This window comes from Caenorhabditis briggsae (genome assembly GCF_000004555.2).
Source record: "Caenorhabditis briggsae complete genome, chrX, whole genome shotgun sequence".
Taxonomy (NCBI): domain Eukaryota; kingdom Metazoa; phylum Nematoda; class Chromadorea; order Rhabditida; family Rhabditidae; genus Caenorhabditis; species Caenorhabditis briggsae.
The window spans coordinates 20,610,935-20,625,087 of NC_013491.2; the positions used below are offsets into that span (position 1 = coordinate 20,610,935).

General features: G+C 36.5%; 3 protein-coding genes across 3 annotated transcripts; all 3 read left to right on the forward strand.

The window, feature by feature from the left end:
- Positions 1 to 360: 360 nt before the first annotated feature.
- Positions 361 to 6,297, forward strand: CBG10230 (the record flags this gene model as incomplete). The annotated part of the gene is made up of 12 exons (XM_002631919.1): positions 361 to 512; positions 559 to 639; positions 1,043 to 1,226; positions 2,131 to 2,625; positions 2,676 to 2,775; positions 2,828 to 2,904; positions 2,952 to 3,061; positions 3,183 to 3,306; positions 4,787 to 4,857; positions 4,902 to 5,104; positions 5,701 to 6,145; positions 6,198 to 6,297. 12 exons carry the CDS (start codon positions 361 to 363, stop codon positions 6,295 to 6,297), a joined length of 2,142 nt encoding a protein of 713 aa, XP_002631965.1.
- An 860-nt stretch (positions 6,298 to 7,157) lies between these two features.
- CBG25743 lies at positions 7,158 to 8,595 on the forward strand (the record flags this gene model as incomplete). The annotated part of the gene is made up of 4 exons (XM_045240725.1): positions 7,158 to 7,210; positions 7,768 to 8,164; positions 8,201 to 8,409; positions 8,484 to 8,595. 4 exons carry the CDS (start codon positions 7,158 to 7,160, stop codon positions 8,593 to 8,595), a joined length of 771 nt encoding a protein of 256 aa, XP_045099007.1.
- Positions 8,596 to 12,123: 3,528 nt separating this feature from the next.
- On the forward strand, positions 12,124 to 13,485 carry CBG10233 (the record flags this gene model as incomplete). The annotated part of the gene is made up of 3 exons (XM_045240726.1): positions 12,124 to 12,186; positions 12,587 to 13,178; positions 13,223 to 13,485. 3 exons carry the CDS (start codon positions 12,124 to 12,126, stop codon positions 13,483 to 13,485), a joined length of 918 nt encoding a protein of 305 aa, XP_045094238.1.
- Between the last annotated feature and the right edge of the window lie 668 nt (positions 13,486 to 14,153).

Below are 14,153 nucleotides of genomic sequence, written 5' to 3' on the forward strand. Positions count from 1 at the left end.
TTACGATACACAATACTTTGAGAAAATCAAAATACTTGGTAACCGTTCATTTTGAGTCAGATTATGAGTTTCCAACTATAGTGGTTACGGTATCTCAATAAACTCGGTTTGCGAACCAAAATATTCTTTTTTTTTTACTTTTTCTCCCTCTCTTTTCCTCTCTCAATGTTATTGTGAAAATGTGATTTTTTTTCGGATACTATCAAAACAATGACTCACTAGAATTCAACTGATTTAGCGTTCAACCGCTCGGGCCTCTCTTTGGCAATCTTTTAAAATCAATATCTTGAATAATTTTATTAATTTAAGGTACTACCCCCCCCCCCCCCCCCCCTCCTTCAATCCACTCTCCATATAATTATGGCATACGGAAGGAAACCAATCGACATCGAGGATTCATTCGACTATTCATCGGATGAACGAAGCTCGTCCCCTTTGGCTACTCGTCTATCAGAGGCACGGCAAGGAGTTCGGGATATGATAGCAAAATGGAATGCTCAAGAATGTGCCAGGTAGTCATTATTTTGAGAATATGCAAAACATAAAAACCTATTGTAGAAATTCGAAGCTCGGCAAAACACCATCTTCTTTGACAAGGCTTCATTCGGAGGATAAAGTTAAGAAATATAAGGAAGAAAGGTTAGTGGGGACTTTATGTAGAAAAATTGAAAATATATTATTCAAAACTTTTTTTTCGAGAAATAGTATGAATTAGAAAACTTTATTCAATTCTATATATAACACAATAAATTTCCTATTTTGAAACATCCCTTATCTTGATAAAATCGTTTTCGAAAATTTCTATTTTGCATTGAAAAAGCGATTTTCGGTACTGCAATTGATATAACTGGGATGAAATCGACCGGCGGATTTTAAAAGTTTAGCGATGTCCACCTAAGCTATTTCGAATCTCTCTTGAACATTTCACAGAAGTGTGGGTTCACTAGGTGTTGATGTTTCCTTGTAAAAAAAACCGTAAAAAGCTAAAATATTTAAAGATAAATATTTCAAAGCCAGTCAAATTTGTGAAATAATATTTCAGAACGGCACCTCCTCCGGATCAATACACATGTGAGACTTCCACGTCTTCTACCGAACCTCGCCAAACTGTCCGACAATCAATCAGTTCAACGCCTCAACAGTTCCAAAAGAATACAGAGTCTGAATTTGACGCTTTTTTCAAAAAGCTCCGAAGCCACCATAAGTTCTTAAAAATTGTCAGTGAGGTAACACCTAGCACGTTTTCAACACGTTTTAATACAATTCCAAAGTTTCAGAACTTGCCAATTTTTTTGGAAAAGGAGCTCCCCAAAAAAGCTGTTTCGAAAATCAGAAAATTCCGAAATTCCCAAACTCACAAGGGAAGTGTTTTCAGAGGGGCGTAGAAAATTTTCTAAAAATTTCAGTACTGATAGTTTGAGATATCCGTAACACGATGACGAAAAAATCCAGGTCATAGTATCATCAACAAGCTGAAAATCTTCGTCTGAAAAAATCGATCACCCAAATGATCTTTACATATTTCTGTGTATTCCGTGCAATTTTGTGCTATATTTGAGAAGTTACAGTTTTTCAAATTTCTTGCAATTATCAGATTTTGTGAATTATCAGGGCTCACGGACGAAATCGAGCTGCCAAATTCTATGAAAATGATGTTTCTATCATTTCTGAATGTTTGAAAGACTTTTTTGCACTTTCAAAAAAATTCTCAAAAAATAAATTTTAAAGTGTGTGGGTAAAATCGAAAATTTTTTTTTTGAAATTGTACAAAAAATGTTTCAGATGATAGAGAAATGATCAAAAAAATAGTTTCCCGCTTGAAAAAATCCTGGAAAAAGAGTTTTAAAGCTCGAAAAATGCACGTTTTGGGTCAAAATTTAGTGCTGAAAACACTTTGAGAGCCCATATTTTTGTTTCTATTAGGGTTATGACCGAGATATTGCTGAAATCGTATTCAGCATGTTCGAAAGTACTTTTGTACAAATTTTGATCTAATTCTCAACACCCCTCTGAAAACACTTCCCTTGTCAGAATTTTCCCGAATCGGAACATTTCGAGATTCAGAAAATTTTTGAAAAGGGGATTCCCAGTATCTTTGTTAATTGGTATTACCTTAAATCGCCATTTTAGGGGAAACTAAATGTGTACAAGAACGCGCGGTATTTCATCAAAGAAGGACCGGTGAAAAAGCAAAGCCGAAATAAGAAGCAAACCCGACATCTTGTGCTCTTCACCGACTTACTATGCGTGTGTAGACTCAAACGATCATGGAAGAGCAAGAATTTCAATGTCAAGAAAAGCTATTTTCTGGACATTAGTGAAATCCAAATCAGTCCCGATACTCCTGAAGGTGGTGAAGTTCTGGAGATCTTGAGTGCAGTAAAATCGTTCAGCTTTTATTTTGAGAAGAAGGAGGAAAAGACTACATGGGAAAACGCTATCCGCCATTCCCAGGAACAGGCCAGCAAAAGAATCGGACGCAAGAATCTTGAGCAGCACATGGACTTGAAGTTGTTGAAGCCGATTCAAGTGCCAAAAGCAGATGTAACCGAGTGCATGATTGAGGGGTGCGGATCGTCATTCACGATGTTGTCTAAGAGAAGAAGCTGTAAGAATTGTGGCATTGTGAGTTGTTAGAAAAATTCTTTCTAACCCTAAATCTTTCCCATTTTCAGGCCATCTGCAGCCGTTGCGTCGGACGCGCACCACTCGCCAACACGAAATACAATCAAGGAAATGTGTGTCCTGATTGTAATGATAAAATTCTGGAGGACTGTATGTTTGCATAAATATCAATGCTATTAACAAAAAATATTACAATTTACAGGCGATGCTGGGACACTTTTTCCGGACAGCATCACCGATGTCACCAAAGGGAAGCTTCGCGTTAAAATTGGAAAAAAGGTGTATAGAGAAATAACAAAAAAGTAAGAAAAACATGAATTTTGCAGTTGAGGAACCCATCTTCACTCTTCAAGAAGCCACAAAATTTTGGACTGAAAAAGAAGAATTATGAAGAGAGGAAAACGGACAAGATTGCCGCCGATTATGTTTACATCAGGTGTGTTTATGGAAAACTAGGCCCTTGTATCTCCAGGTTTTAAAAAAATCTAGTTGGGATTTTGCGTTACCTTTTCTAGCGAAAAATTCAAATACATATTCTTGACCGAAAAACTTTTCAGGGATGCCAAAGGAGCAGAAAAACTGCGTTTTGTCTATATCAGAAAATCGGACTACACTCTGAGAGTTTTCAAATCAAAGTATGATAGTACAATTGTTGGCGAAGCAGAATCTTTGTCGCCACTTGTAATGGAACTGTTCAAGGTCGAAGGGAACTCAGATGGGTGGCACTTCCAATTGAAATGTAAATTAACAACTATTGAAATTCGAATTGAAGATGCTGCTATTGCCTCAGACTGGGACATGAGTTTGGGACCACATTTCAAAAGGAAATTTTACTGATTCTCGCTTCATATTTATGTCTTCTCTTTTTTTTAAACCGTCCCACGTTACTTTTCCTTCACTGCTTTTTCAAATTAATTTTGATTTTCCATCTCCCCAATACTTTTTTTTCTTTTTTTTTATGAATTTATCACCTAATTTGCAATCTTAAACTTGCACATTTTTTGTCACATTTTTTGCCATACTTAGTCAGTTTACTTTGTAAAAATCCATTTTCTTGTATCCAACATCATGCCACCTTGCTGTTCCGTTAACATTCTCGTATAATTTAAACATTTTTCATATTTTCTCCCACCACACATTTGAATTTCTCCAGTTTATTTTGTTTTTGTAATCTTGTAAATCATTCATAATAAAAAATGAAAATACACATATCATTATCATAATGGAATTAGCACGTCTTGGATCAAGTTCACATTAATTTTAAGTTTACTATTTCAGAAAAAAAATAGTATATTTCGAAAATTAAAAAATAAGTCGATTATGGTTACATGGAACATATTGTTCGCAAACTTGAAGCCAAACTATACAGAGGGTATCAACATCAGAGAGATCGAACAATCGAAGATATCGAAACTCGCCTAGATGGTCAACACGAGAAAGAAATTGAGGGTCTTGAAAAAGAATTGAAGCGTATTACCAAAGAATGCAAGGCTATTAGAACAGCTCGATCGAGCCAAGCTGCCCATTGAGATATTTCTACAATTTCTAAGAGTCCGTTATTGTATTTCTTCTAGGAGTTCGTTATTGCATTTTTCTTTGTTGATTCATTATCAAATGCAAGTTTTTCTACCGGGCCTATGATTGGCTTTAATTTTGTTCAATGTCGTTCGATTTTGAGATTTTTGGTTTGAAAAATGGAAAATTTCAGACAATTCTATAAATTATTTTTCTGAATATTTTTCCATCTCCCACTGTTTGAAATATTCGCGAAAACCTTTTCAGCAGATTCTGTTTAGTGTACATTCTCATTTCTATCAACAGTGTAAACTACTGTTCACTTTTGAAATAGAGAATCATTCCAGCTACCTTTTATGACTTTATGACTCGGAGTATACAGTATACCCCATAAACTACAATACTTAATGGTATACAGATACTAAATAATGATAATTAAAAATTTGAGGTGGAGTTTAGTACCGTTTACGTATTTGCAGTTTTGACTCCGCCTTTCGTTTTTCGCAAAAAGTCCTCATATTCATCCACTCGTTATTCATTCACTCTTCATCATCATCATCTCTCTCTCTCTCTCCCTATTCTTGTTTTGTAATTATTTTCTAAGATCGTTGATTAATGTTTCTCCAATCATAAAGTTGATTTTCAGCAAATAATGATTTCTCCGCAAGCCGTCAATGAATTCCAAAGACGTCATGCCGGCACCCGACTCGACGTTCTGTAGGTTCTTTAGGTTCTCACATTCTCACTGCTAGAATTTACAGTTACGTCAGTATCAAGAACAATTCAGCGGAGCTCCGAATCTTCAAGGAGATGACCAAACGTATGAACATGACGGCCACCATTGATCTCGCCAACGTTTTGAAGATTTCGCTGAAATCGAGTGGGGCTGGTAGAGGGAAAAAAGCAACTTTTGAGTACAAAACGAAACGCGGCTTTGGTATTGTTGCACGTCGATGTTATCAATGTGAGTTTATGATAGAATCACTTTGAAATGAAGTTTTATCTAGTTAACTGGAAAACTCATGTAGACTTTCGGCGATTTGATTAAGCTAACATACAATCAATTAAATGAACAAAAACGTATTTTAATTTGGTTTTTGACATTTTCTGAAGTCTGGACCTCGGCTATCCAGTTTCCAATCACTTTGAAAATTTTGGAGGGTATAAAACAGACCTAGATTGAATACTCCGTACCCACGGAATTTTTCGAAAATCCCTAATTTTTCAGCTACCCGTCGATTTCTGAAAGACACTTTTTTTACCGGTTTTTGTACTAAAAACGTGAAAAAACAGGTCTCCTTTAGAAATCGGCAACTAGCTGGAAAACTAATAATTTTCAAAATTCTGAGAGTGCAACGTTTTCTAACCAGGTCTGTTTCACACACTGTAAAGCTCACAAAGAAATCGACAGTTTGACAACCAAGCTTCAGACTCTTGAAAATGATCGAAATGACCAAAAATCAACTGAAAAAAAACGCTTTTCTGTAAATCCTAGTGACCGTTGTATTCCAATTTTTCAAAAAAATTAATTTATGTTTAATCTCATTTCTTTTTTCACAGGGATCAACGATTGGGATATTCGAACTGAACTCGTAGATGGGGTTGGCTACACGTTCGAAACTTCTGATAGTCAGTTAACCAAACTGGCATTCGAGAAACATATAGGAAATATCATCGATTCGTTCTCTGTGAAAAAGGTAGAAATCAAGGCCAAGGAAGGAATGTATGGACCATTGAAAGCACTCGGCAGTGCGCTTCGGAATTCTGGATCGATCATCAAACGGTTCGATTGTGAAGGAAACCACATCACCTTCGAAATGATGGAAAGCATTATAAAAAATGCGTCTTCACAAACTGCGCTCAACAATATCTTTGTGCCAAAGTTAACACCAACTGAAATAAGGGCTCTTGTTCACTACTGGGCAATGGGAAGTCGTATCGATGCCTTTACTTGTAAAATTTCCTCCGAATCAACCATCAGAGGAATTGTGGGAGCCCAGGTTGAGTGAGTTTCACATTAAAGTTTCTTACCGAACTTGAACAATTTCAATTTTCAGATCCACAATCGCCCGGAACATCGTCATCATCGTCAGCGCTGACCAAACTCGTGCCCGCGTTTCCCTTGTCAATGGAGCCGTCACCCTTGAGAAACTCTAATTTCACTGAATTTCTAAATTTTGAAATATCCATTTTTGGTATTATTTTTGTTGTTCCCTCCTTATCTCTCAATCCATTTAATGATACTCCCTATTGTCCATCTATATCAGGAAATTGCAGAATGTAACCTTTTGCTTACTATCAACTGTCAGTGTTTCTTTCCTCAATTTTAAAATTTAAATAAATCATGGTAATATGAATTTCTTCAATACTTCATTCCGTTCATTTGAAATAAGTAATAAATTATAATTACTTTTTCAAATATCTGAGAACACACATTCAGCCTCAATTTTCAGAACATCTGGGTAACTAGAAAACGTTAAAATTGAATTACCGAAATTCTGTTCAGAATTGCGTTACCCTCGTTCTCTCTGGACATCGTAGCTCAATTCACTGTACCTTGATTCGATCTCCTCCACATCTGTCATTGACATCGTAAAACCCTGTAAATTGCTCATTCTGGCATCTTCAGATTGTCCCGCTCTCACTCTCTCTTTCTCTCTCCCTCTTGGTCGACAATACTTTTACCACTCCGAACATTGACAGATTGTTAGTCTCACAACAGACCGGAAGAAGATCAAACCGAGCATCGATCGATTTTCCCAGGAGTACGCTTGCCGAAGTCAATGTGTGCTCTATCGATCAACCGTACTGCGACGGTTCCCCACGTCCTATTTAAAATCATTAGACATCATTCGATTTCTACGTCGTCGACAATTTTCTTTTTTTTTTTAATCAATCGGCGATTTATTTGTTTATTATGTTCTTATTTCGCTTATCTGCCATTTTTAAACCAATCATCTTTTCAAACAATTCGTACTCTTTCAGTCAGTTTTGTCTCCAATGCACTAGTTGCAATTATGGTAGCATTCAACAAGATTTTCAAATTTGCCGACGTATCAATCTGTGATATGTAAGTTAATCGAAATATTTTTTCTGGAAAACTGGAAATTTTTAAGGCCAATTTTCAGCTCTTTTTCTCAATCAATCTAAATTTTTTAAAGTGAATTCTTGAAGTTTCTCATAAGAATTCAATAACATTCCCTGAAAAACGACAAAATAATGTTAGAGACCAGAAAAACTCTAGAAAGACCATATACCGAAATTAAGAAAAACTACTCAATTATTTTAGTTCTTATGGAAGATATAAAATACCCGAAAACTAAAAAAAATATTGGTAATATTATGATAAATACTTTATCAGTTAGCAAAGTTCTTATATGTTTTACAGGAAGCGAGATAACTGAGCTTAAAGTTGAAGCTCTGTGTGGGCTCTAATTGGAGGAACTACGGTAACTTTTGAATAAAATGAGGATAGGCAGTTTTGACAATTTTCAAACAGAAATTTCTTGCACACAACAAATTGATAGTAGTGTTTCCCGGAAAATATAGGGAAAACAGTAATGTCTTTTTCTAGATTTGAACAAGCCTAGCTCTTAAAAACTAATAATACGACCTCTTCATTTTCAGGTGGACACTTTCTCAAAAATCCGAGGAGAATGAGAAACTGATTAAGGAGTACGCTAAGGACAAGAACGTCATTATGAGCATTACAATCAAGCAAGAACCAAAACTCGAAATTCTATTTCCCAAGTCATCCAAAAAGTTCACTATGAAGTTTAGAGCAGTGAATCATATGAATTTCTCGCATTTCTCAATTAACCCAGAAAATTGTAAAAAATCCATGATCTACTGTCCAAAACGAGACGAGCTTCTTTTCGAAGCAAAAACCTTGGAAAAATGTCGGTATATTGAGCTTTTCATTGACTTTTTCTCCATAAAATCGGTCAACTTTAAAGTCATGAAGTTTGATGATGGTTGTAAGTATGAGAACGAAGAGAAAGCAGCGTCAATTTTTGAGCTTCTCGTGAGTTTAAAAATTCAATTCAAATGTTTCGTCTAGCGTTTCTGCCCACTTGGGTTTGAAACGTTGGCAGACATTGTTCGTGGTGACAGAAACATTGAAATGAAAACTTCTGAACTCACAAAGTTAGACATTGCAAATTTAATTGCGATTTGGGTAGACTATGGGGTGGTTCGTAATTTTAAAGTCAGTGGAATGAATGGAGTTTTGCTGTGTGACCTGATAAAATATACTCATTGGCCCATGTGGTAAGTTTAACTAATATTTCTATCGTAAAAACTTAAATAAAACAACTAAATCTAGAAAACCGTTTTTTTTTCAGTACCAAAAACAACAACAAATCCGTTGATGTTGTACGCAAGGACCATGTGGCAGCGAGGATCGAGCTTTCCCGTGAAGAATTCAAAATCACTCCACTTCATAAATATCGTTAAGTTTTTTTTGAATTTTCATTTATTCGCTTTGCCTTTTTTATATAAAAATTTCAATACATTTTTGAAATTGAAAAAAACTCACGTATTGGGACTAGACAGGGCCGTTGACCACATCAATCAAATTATGCCAAACTCATTTGAGATGAGGGATTTGTTTCAAACCATCTCGAAATATGTCTATGTTCTTGAATCAGTATCCTCAACCGTTGCATCTTCGTCCACCACCAGGCGTCCCATATCCACATGAATACGATTTTCTGCAAGCAAAATTTATGGCGGAGAGTATCACTAGAACTTGTCTCCTAAACTAACCGCCAGTGCTTCAACACCATTGATAAATTCCATGACTTTCGATATATCTAGGAAGAGAATCCTTGATATTGCTCTTACATACGACGCGAACGGGGCTATTTTCTACTTCATCAAGTTTCTGGGTTTGGGTTTTGTCAGCTTGTCAAATAGCCGTGGCCTGTTTTTCTCCGATTACAAATTCTTCCAATTAATGTCGTTGGTGAAACAGAATTCTGTTCAACGTCGTGTTTCATTCGTCGTTCAATGAATTTGGTTGGACTCGATGTCTCGATTTTTGACACATTAGTTGCATTCCCAGTTATTGAGTGGTTTCGAAGCTTTGAAAATATCGTGAGAGATGACAGAAGTACGTCAGCAACAGTCAGAATCGCTCTGAAAAATGAACATATCGGTTATTGAAAATCATTTGATAAGAACTGACAATTACAGTGCAACATTTGCGGTTTGAAGGAAAAAATGCCGAATTACAGTGATTTAATTTTGGAAGATTCATTCATTAAAAATCTTGGAGGATCTTTTCGAAATTCAGGTTCATCCAGTGTCCATAACATCAAAACATTGCTGACATTCGTAGGCTACCATCTACAGTAAAATCGATTTTTTTTGTCATAATGTCATTTTTTCATCTTCTCCATCTTCTTTTCATTCTTCATCTGCAGGTGTATCCATTTTTCCACACATTTTATGAAGGTCGAGAAGACTGATAACAAACAATGAAAATATCTTCGAACTTCCTCCTATGTCAATTCATTTGTTAGTTGATTTTGTCCCTGAAAATAAAATTACGAGTTTTCCTTTTTTTTATGTGTTTTAATGTTTTCGCTGATTTTCTGAAATTCCCAGCGAAAAACCTTTCGAGTATATTTTTTTACTAATTCTCCCGTTCAAAATGGAAACGTAGTGAGCTAGACGCGAAATAACGTTCAAAAGAAAGAGAAAAAGAAATGCCGCGACGAGACCCGCAATGCTACTGACGTCATGTTCCTTTGAATAATATTGCGTTTTTTGAGTTCTTTCGTTGAAAGAAAATTTTGCAAGATAAGATACCACAAAAGGTGACTAATTTCGAAGAAATATCATAATTAAACTTTATAGTTTATTATCGAATCTTTGAAAAACTCACAATTTATCGCTTTGAGACTGTTATTCCAGAGTTGTAGATAATCGAGTACCGTATATTGCGTCGTATTCTAATTGTGTCTGGGCACAATGAACGATTTTCGTTAGGTTCGGACGATTTTTCGAAAAAGTTCAGGCTCCGTAGTTGAAAAATTAGCCTAGCCTACACCTCATGTGTTTTCCAGACCATTTTAAATTGGTGGCCTAAACTTTGAAACTCTAGTTTTGTTGGCCACCAACTTTTATGACTTGGAAATGTCCTGATATTCAGCTGATGCGTTCCATAGGCAATTCGACCCACGTGTAAGAAATAAATTCAAATAATTTTTCAATAACTTCTGTTTTTTCTTAAATTAGAACGGTCCGAACCGGCCGAACCGTCCGGTCCGGGCTGGCCCGGGCCACCGCCCCGCGCGGGCCGGAGAAAAAATAATCTCGGCCCGGCCCGGCCCGGCCGGTTGCAACCCTGCTAAATATTTTCTTGGCGGGTTTTCCAAACAATTTTAACCGACGGCCTATTTTTCGCAATGTGCGTTTTCAATGACATTTTGGTAAACAACCTAGAATCCTTATAAGGTGAAACTCATACTATTTCTAGGTCATTTACCATGAAGGCCTAAATAATCATTTGCAAAAGTTAGGCCACTTTGTAAAGAGGGGCTGGGAAACAAAAAGCCTTTCAAAAAATACATACTGTCTAGGACCACACAATCACATATGAGAAATATGACATTCCAGTTTGTGTTCCTTTTTTCCAGCAACCCCCAACATTTCCGAAGCTTCTGCAAAAACTCTCGCTGAACAGATTTGTTGACTTGCTGTCTATCAAGAGTATTGTGCATAAGAATACCTCTGATTTAAAGTACTTATACCTAACTTTTCAAAATTCTATCACAGACCTGAAAATCAAGAAAATCCTGGTTTCTACCTGTGATTTACCTGATGCCTCGTTTCAGAATGAGTGAGAGCTATCTCAATTCGGGAAACGGCTCATTTTGTTATTATTTTTTAATTTTTCGGAATTTTTCAATGAATATTTCTATCAATAGATGTTCAACATTTCCAGAAATCGAAAAAAATCCAGAATTATAAAAAAAGCTCTAAAAACAATGTTATTTACTTCCCTCTCCGATTGAAACGTTTCAGCTTTCTGAAATCCAAAAATTACTCTTATTACGAAGCCTTATATTCGTGATCTCCAATGTTCCCGTTTTCTAACATCTTCTGACTAGAGTGACACATGAATCTAATGAACTATGAGCAGATTTGTTTTTTCTTTCAATTATTCACGTTGCTTCTGATCGCCACATGTGTTATTTTGGTCACTCGAGTTTAGCAGAGCTTGTTGCGACTGGAAAAATAATTTTAGGACTGCTGAAAAGGATTTTAGCTGAAAACTAGTTCTCTCACGTTGTCATCTATACCATAAAACCTGTAATAGAAAGGCCCCGGCGTTGTCAAGTTCGATCTCATATATCTCAATTTTTATACAAAATATCAAAAATTGGTCAACTGAAAAACAATTGTAATGTTATGATGAACAATTTATCAGTTGACAACTTTTTAATATCTTTGACACATACCGAGATAAATTGGCTCGAAGTTCAAAGCTCGGGTGCCATCCTATCAGAAGCAAGTTTTACGGTGGTTTCAGACTTTAGGACTACTTGTCTTCTCTCTCAAGTCTAAGTTGACTCATACTAATTCTTGAACCTCATATCCAAAGAAGCAACGCCGTAGCCTGAATTTCTGATTTCTTATTCACCACATCGCGTCAGACTCAAACTTCACCTCCATAGTCTAATCTGCGTCTTGCCCTGTGGTGTGCTCTCATGAGCAGATGTCTATTTTGTGCTCTTATGGGCAGAAAGGAAATCAGAAGATTAGAGCACGTTGAAAAAAAAATAGGGGCGGGAGCAGGTGATTCGTGATCTCCGTCTTTTTCTGTCGAGCAGGGAGGATAATATGTGTACCGAAAAACAAAAGATGAAATGCTTCCAGTTTTGATCTTTGTGGTTGGATTCGTAGTCTACATCCTATTCATTAGAAGTGTATAAATACTCTAGCTATAGCTCGGAACCCTCATTTCTTCTGACGATGCTATCCCTGGCTAATAATTGCTCCATTTGTGGCAGGTTCACTACCGACTTCAATTATGGGGTAAGTTGGAAAGAGAACTTATTATAACCTGTATTAGAAAGGCCTCTTTAATATAAGGGCCTCCGAGAAGCTTAGAAAATGGGAATGGCCTCCTTCAAAATGTTCTATTTGAGATAAATTAAACATTTCCATACGTTTTCATAGAAAAAAGTCCGGAAAATGAACAAGTCAACCGAAATTCGAAGAAAAACTCTTTTTTGTTAAAAAAATTTGCTTATCTTTAATGAAGTTGATAGATTTTTATCAATTTTGAACGAAAATTTGTTAGTTTTTTTTTAAATGAAAAAATTCGGAACAAGGGGCGGGAAAATAGAAGGGCTCTTCTAATTGTAAGGCTTTGTAATAGAAGAACCGTCTTTTGTGATACCGGTTTTACTGTAATTGTCTCTTAAACTTTCAGGTGCTATCCTGCAATGCCTGTAAGGTATTTTTCCGGAGAATGATTACCCGAACAGCTCCTTTGCGAAAGTGCCACCTGGGCGAAAGATGCTTTGATAGTAAGCCTAACTACCGTAACACACAACTCATCTACTGCTTTCCAGATGGACGATACAACGACAAGAACAAATACCTGAACTGTCAATTCTGCCGATTTCAAAAATGCCTCCGAAACAAGATGACACTTCCCTCCTACCTCCTATTTACGGATCAGAACAAAAAAAAATGTTTAGAAGCCGTCATCGCGAGTCTTAACGAAATGGATATCGTCCGAGGAAAATACCTGATTGACTTTATCACTCCAACAGGAACCGATCTATCCATTAATGAGATTCTAAACATGGAAAAAGTGATCTACATGGAGAAACCAGCAGGACATCCGATGAACTTCCCAGATGGAACGGATTTGCTGCCAAAAACAGAATGGCCCAATCCCCGGATTTCTCCAAAATTGGAGAACAGAATCAGAAGTCGTCTGGTAGGTAGACTGGCGGAACTGAACGTCACTCACGAGGAGTTTCTTCTACTTTCCGTTCTCTTGTTCTGCAATCCAGGTAAGAATAACACACAAGACATCGTTTATGCTAAACATTTCCAGCAATTTCAAATCTCTCTGAGAATGGGAAATTTCTGCTTGGCATCTATCAAAACATGTACGGTGCAGCACTACTCCAATATTGTCTTTACAAGTACCAACACAATGGGCCAGCTCGCTACGCCGATCTCCTCGGGTTCTACAGCGTCATTGGAAAACACTACGACGATGTCATCCAGTACTACGTGCTTCTCCAAGTACTCCAATCAACTGTTGAAGTGAAGAAGATAGTTCAAGATGGTATTGAAGCAGCGTACAGGAATTGAAATGATCTAAATCCTACCTTTTAATTTCCCCTCTTCTCATTTAGTGTTTTAACATCATATTAATTCCTGTAGTGACATTTATTATAATACATAATAAAATAATGAATATCCCAAACAAATATCTTATGGAACTAAAAACCATACTCAAAAAAAAAGAAATTTAGGATGTAAAGTAGAAGAAAACTGATAAAAGCAAAAATAAGGAAAACGGTGATTTACTATTAGGTATTAGGTAAGGAAAGGTAAGGAAAGCAACTGTCCATTTTTTTATTAGTAAATAAAACAAAAGCAAGATTAATCCAAGATTTACAGTATGTACCGTCGTGGTCCGCAACATGTTGTCAACATTTTGGTAACTTGTCGATACCGTCCCTGAAAACGCCAGCTGGCCGCGATTCAAACTATTACTTTGGTACATTTTTTTCTCATCGATTTTGTCAAAGTCCTTACGCTTCAGATGTCGTTGTATATCTCCGAATAACTAATAATCTGATAGAACAAAATCAGGATTTTCACGAAGGTAAAAGAGAACTATCCGTGCAACATGAGGTTTTGCATTTTATAAAAAAAATCAAGTCAGACTCGAGCAGCTTCACGGTTCGGCTTTTTTTGACAAGAGGGGCCCATGAGAAAAAGGGGGGCCCATGGGAAAAGGGGGGGGGGGCAAG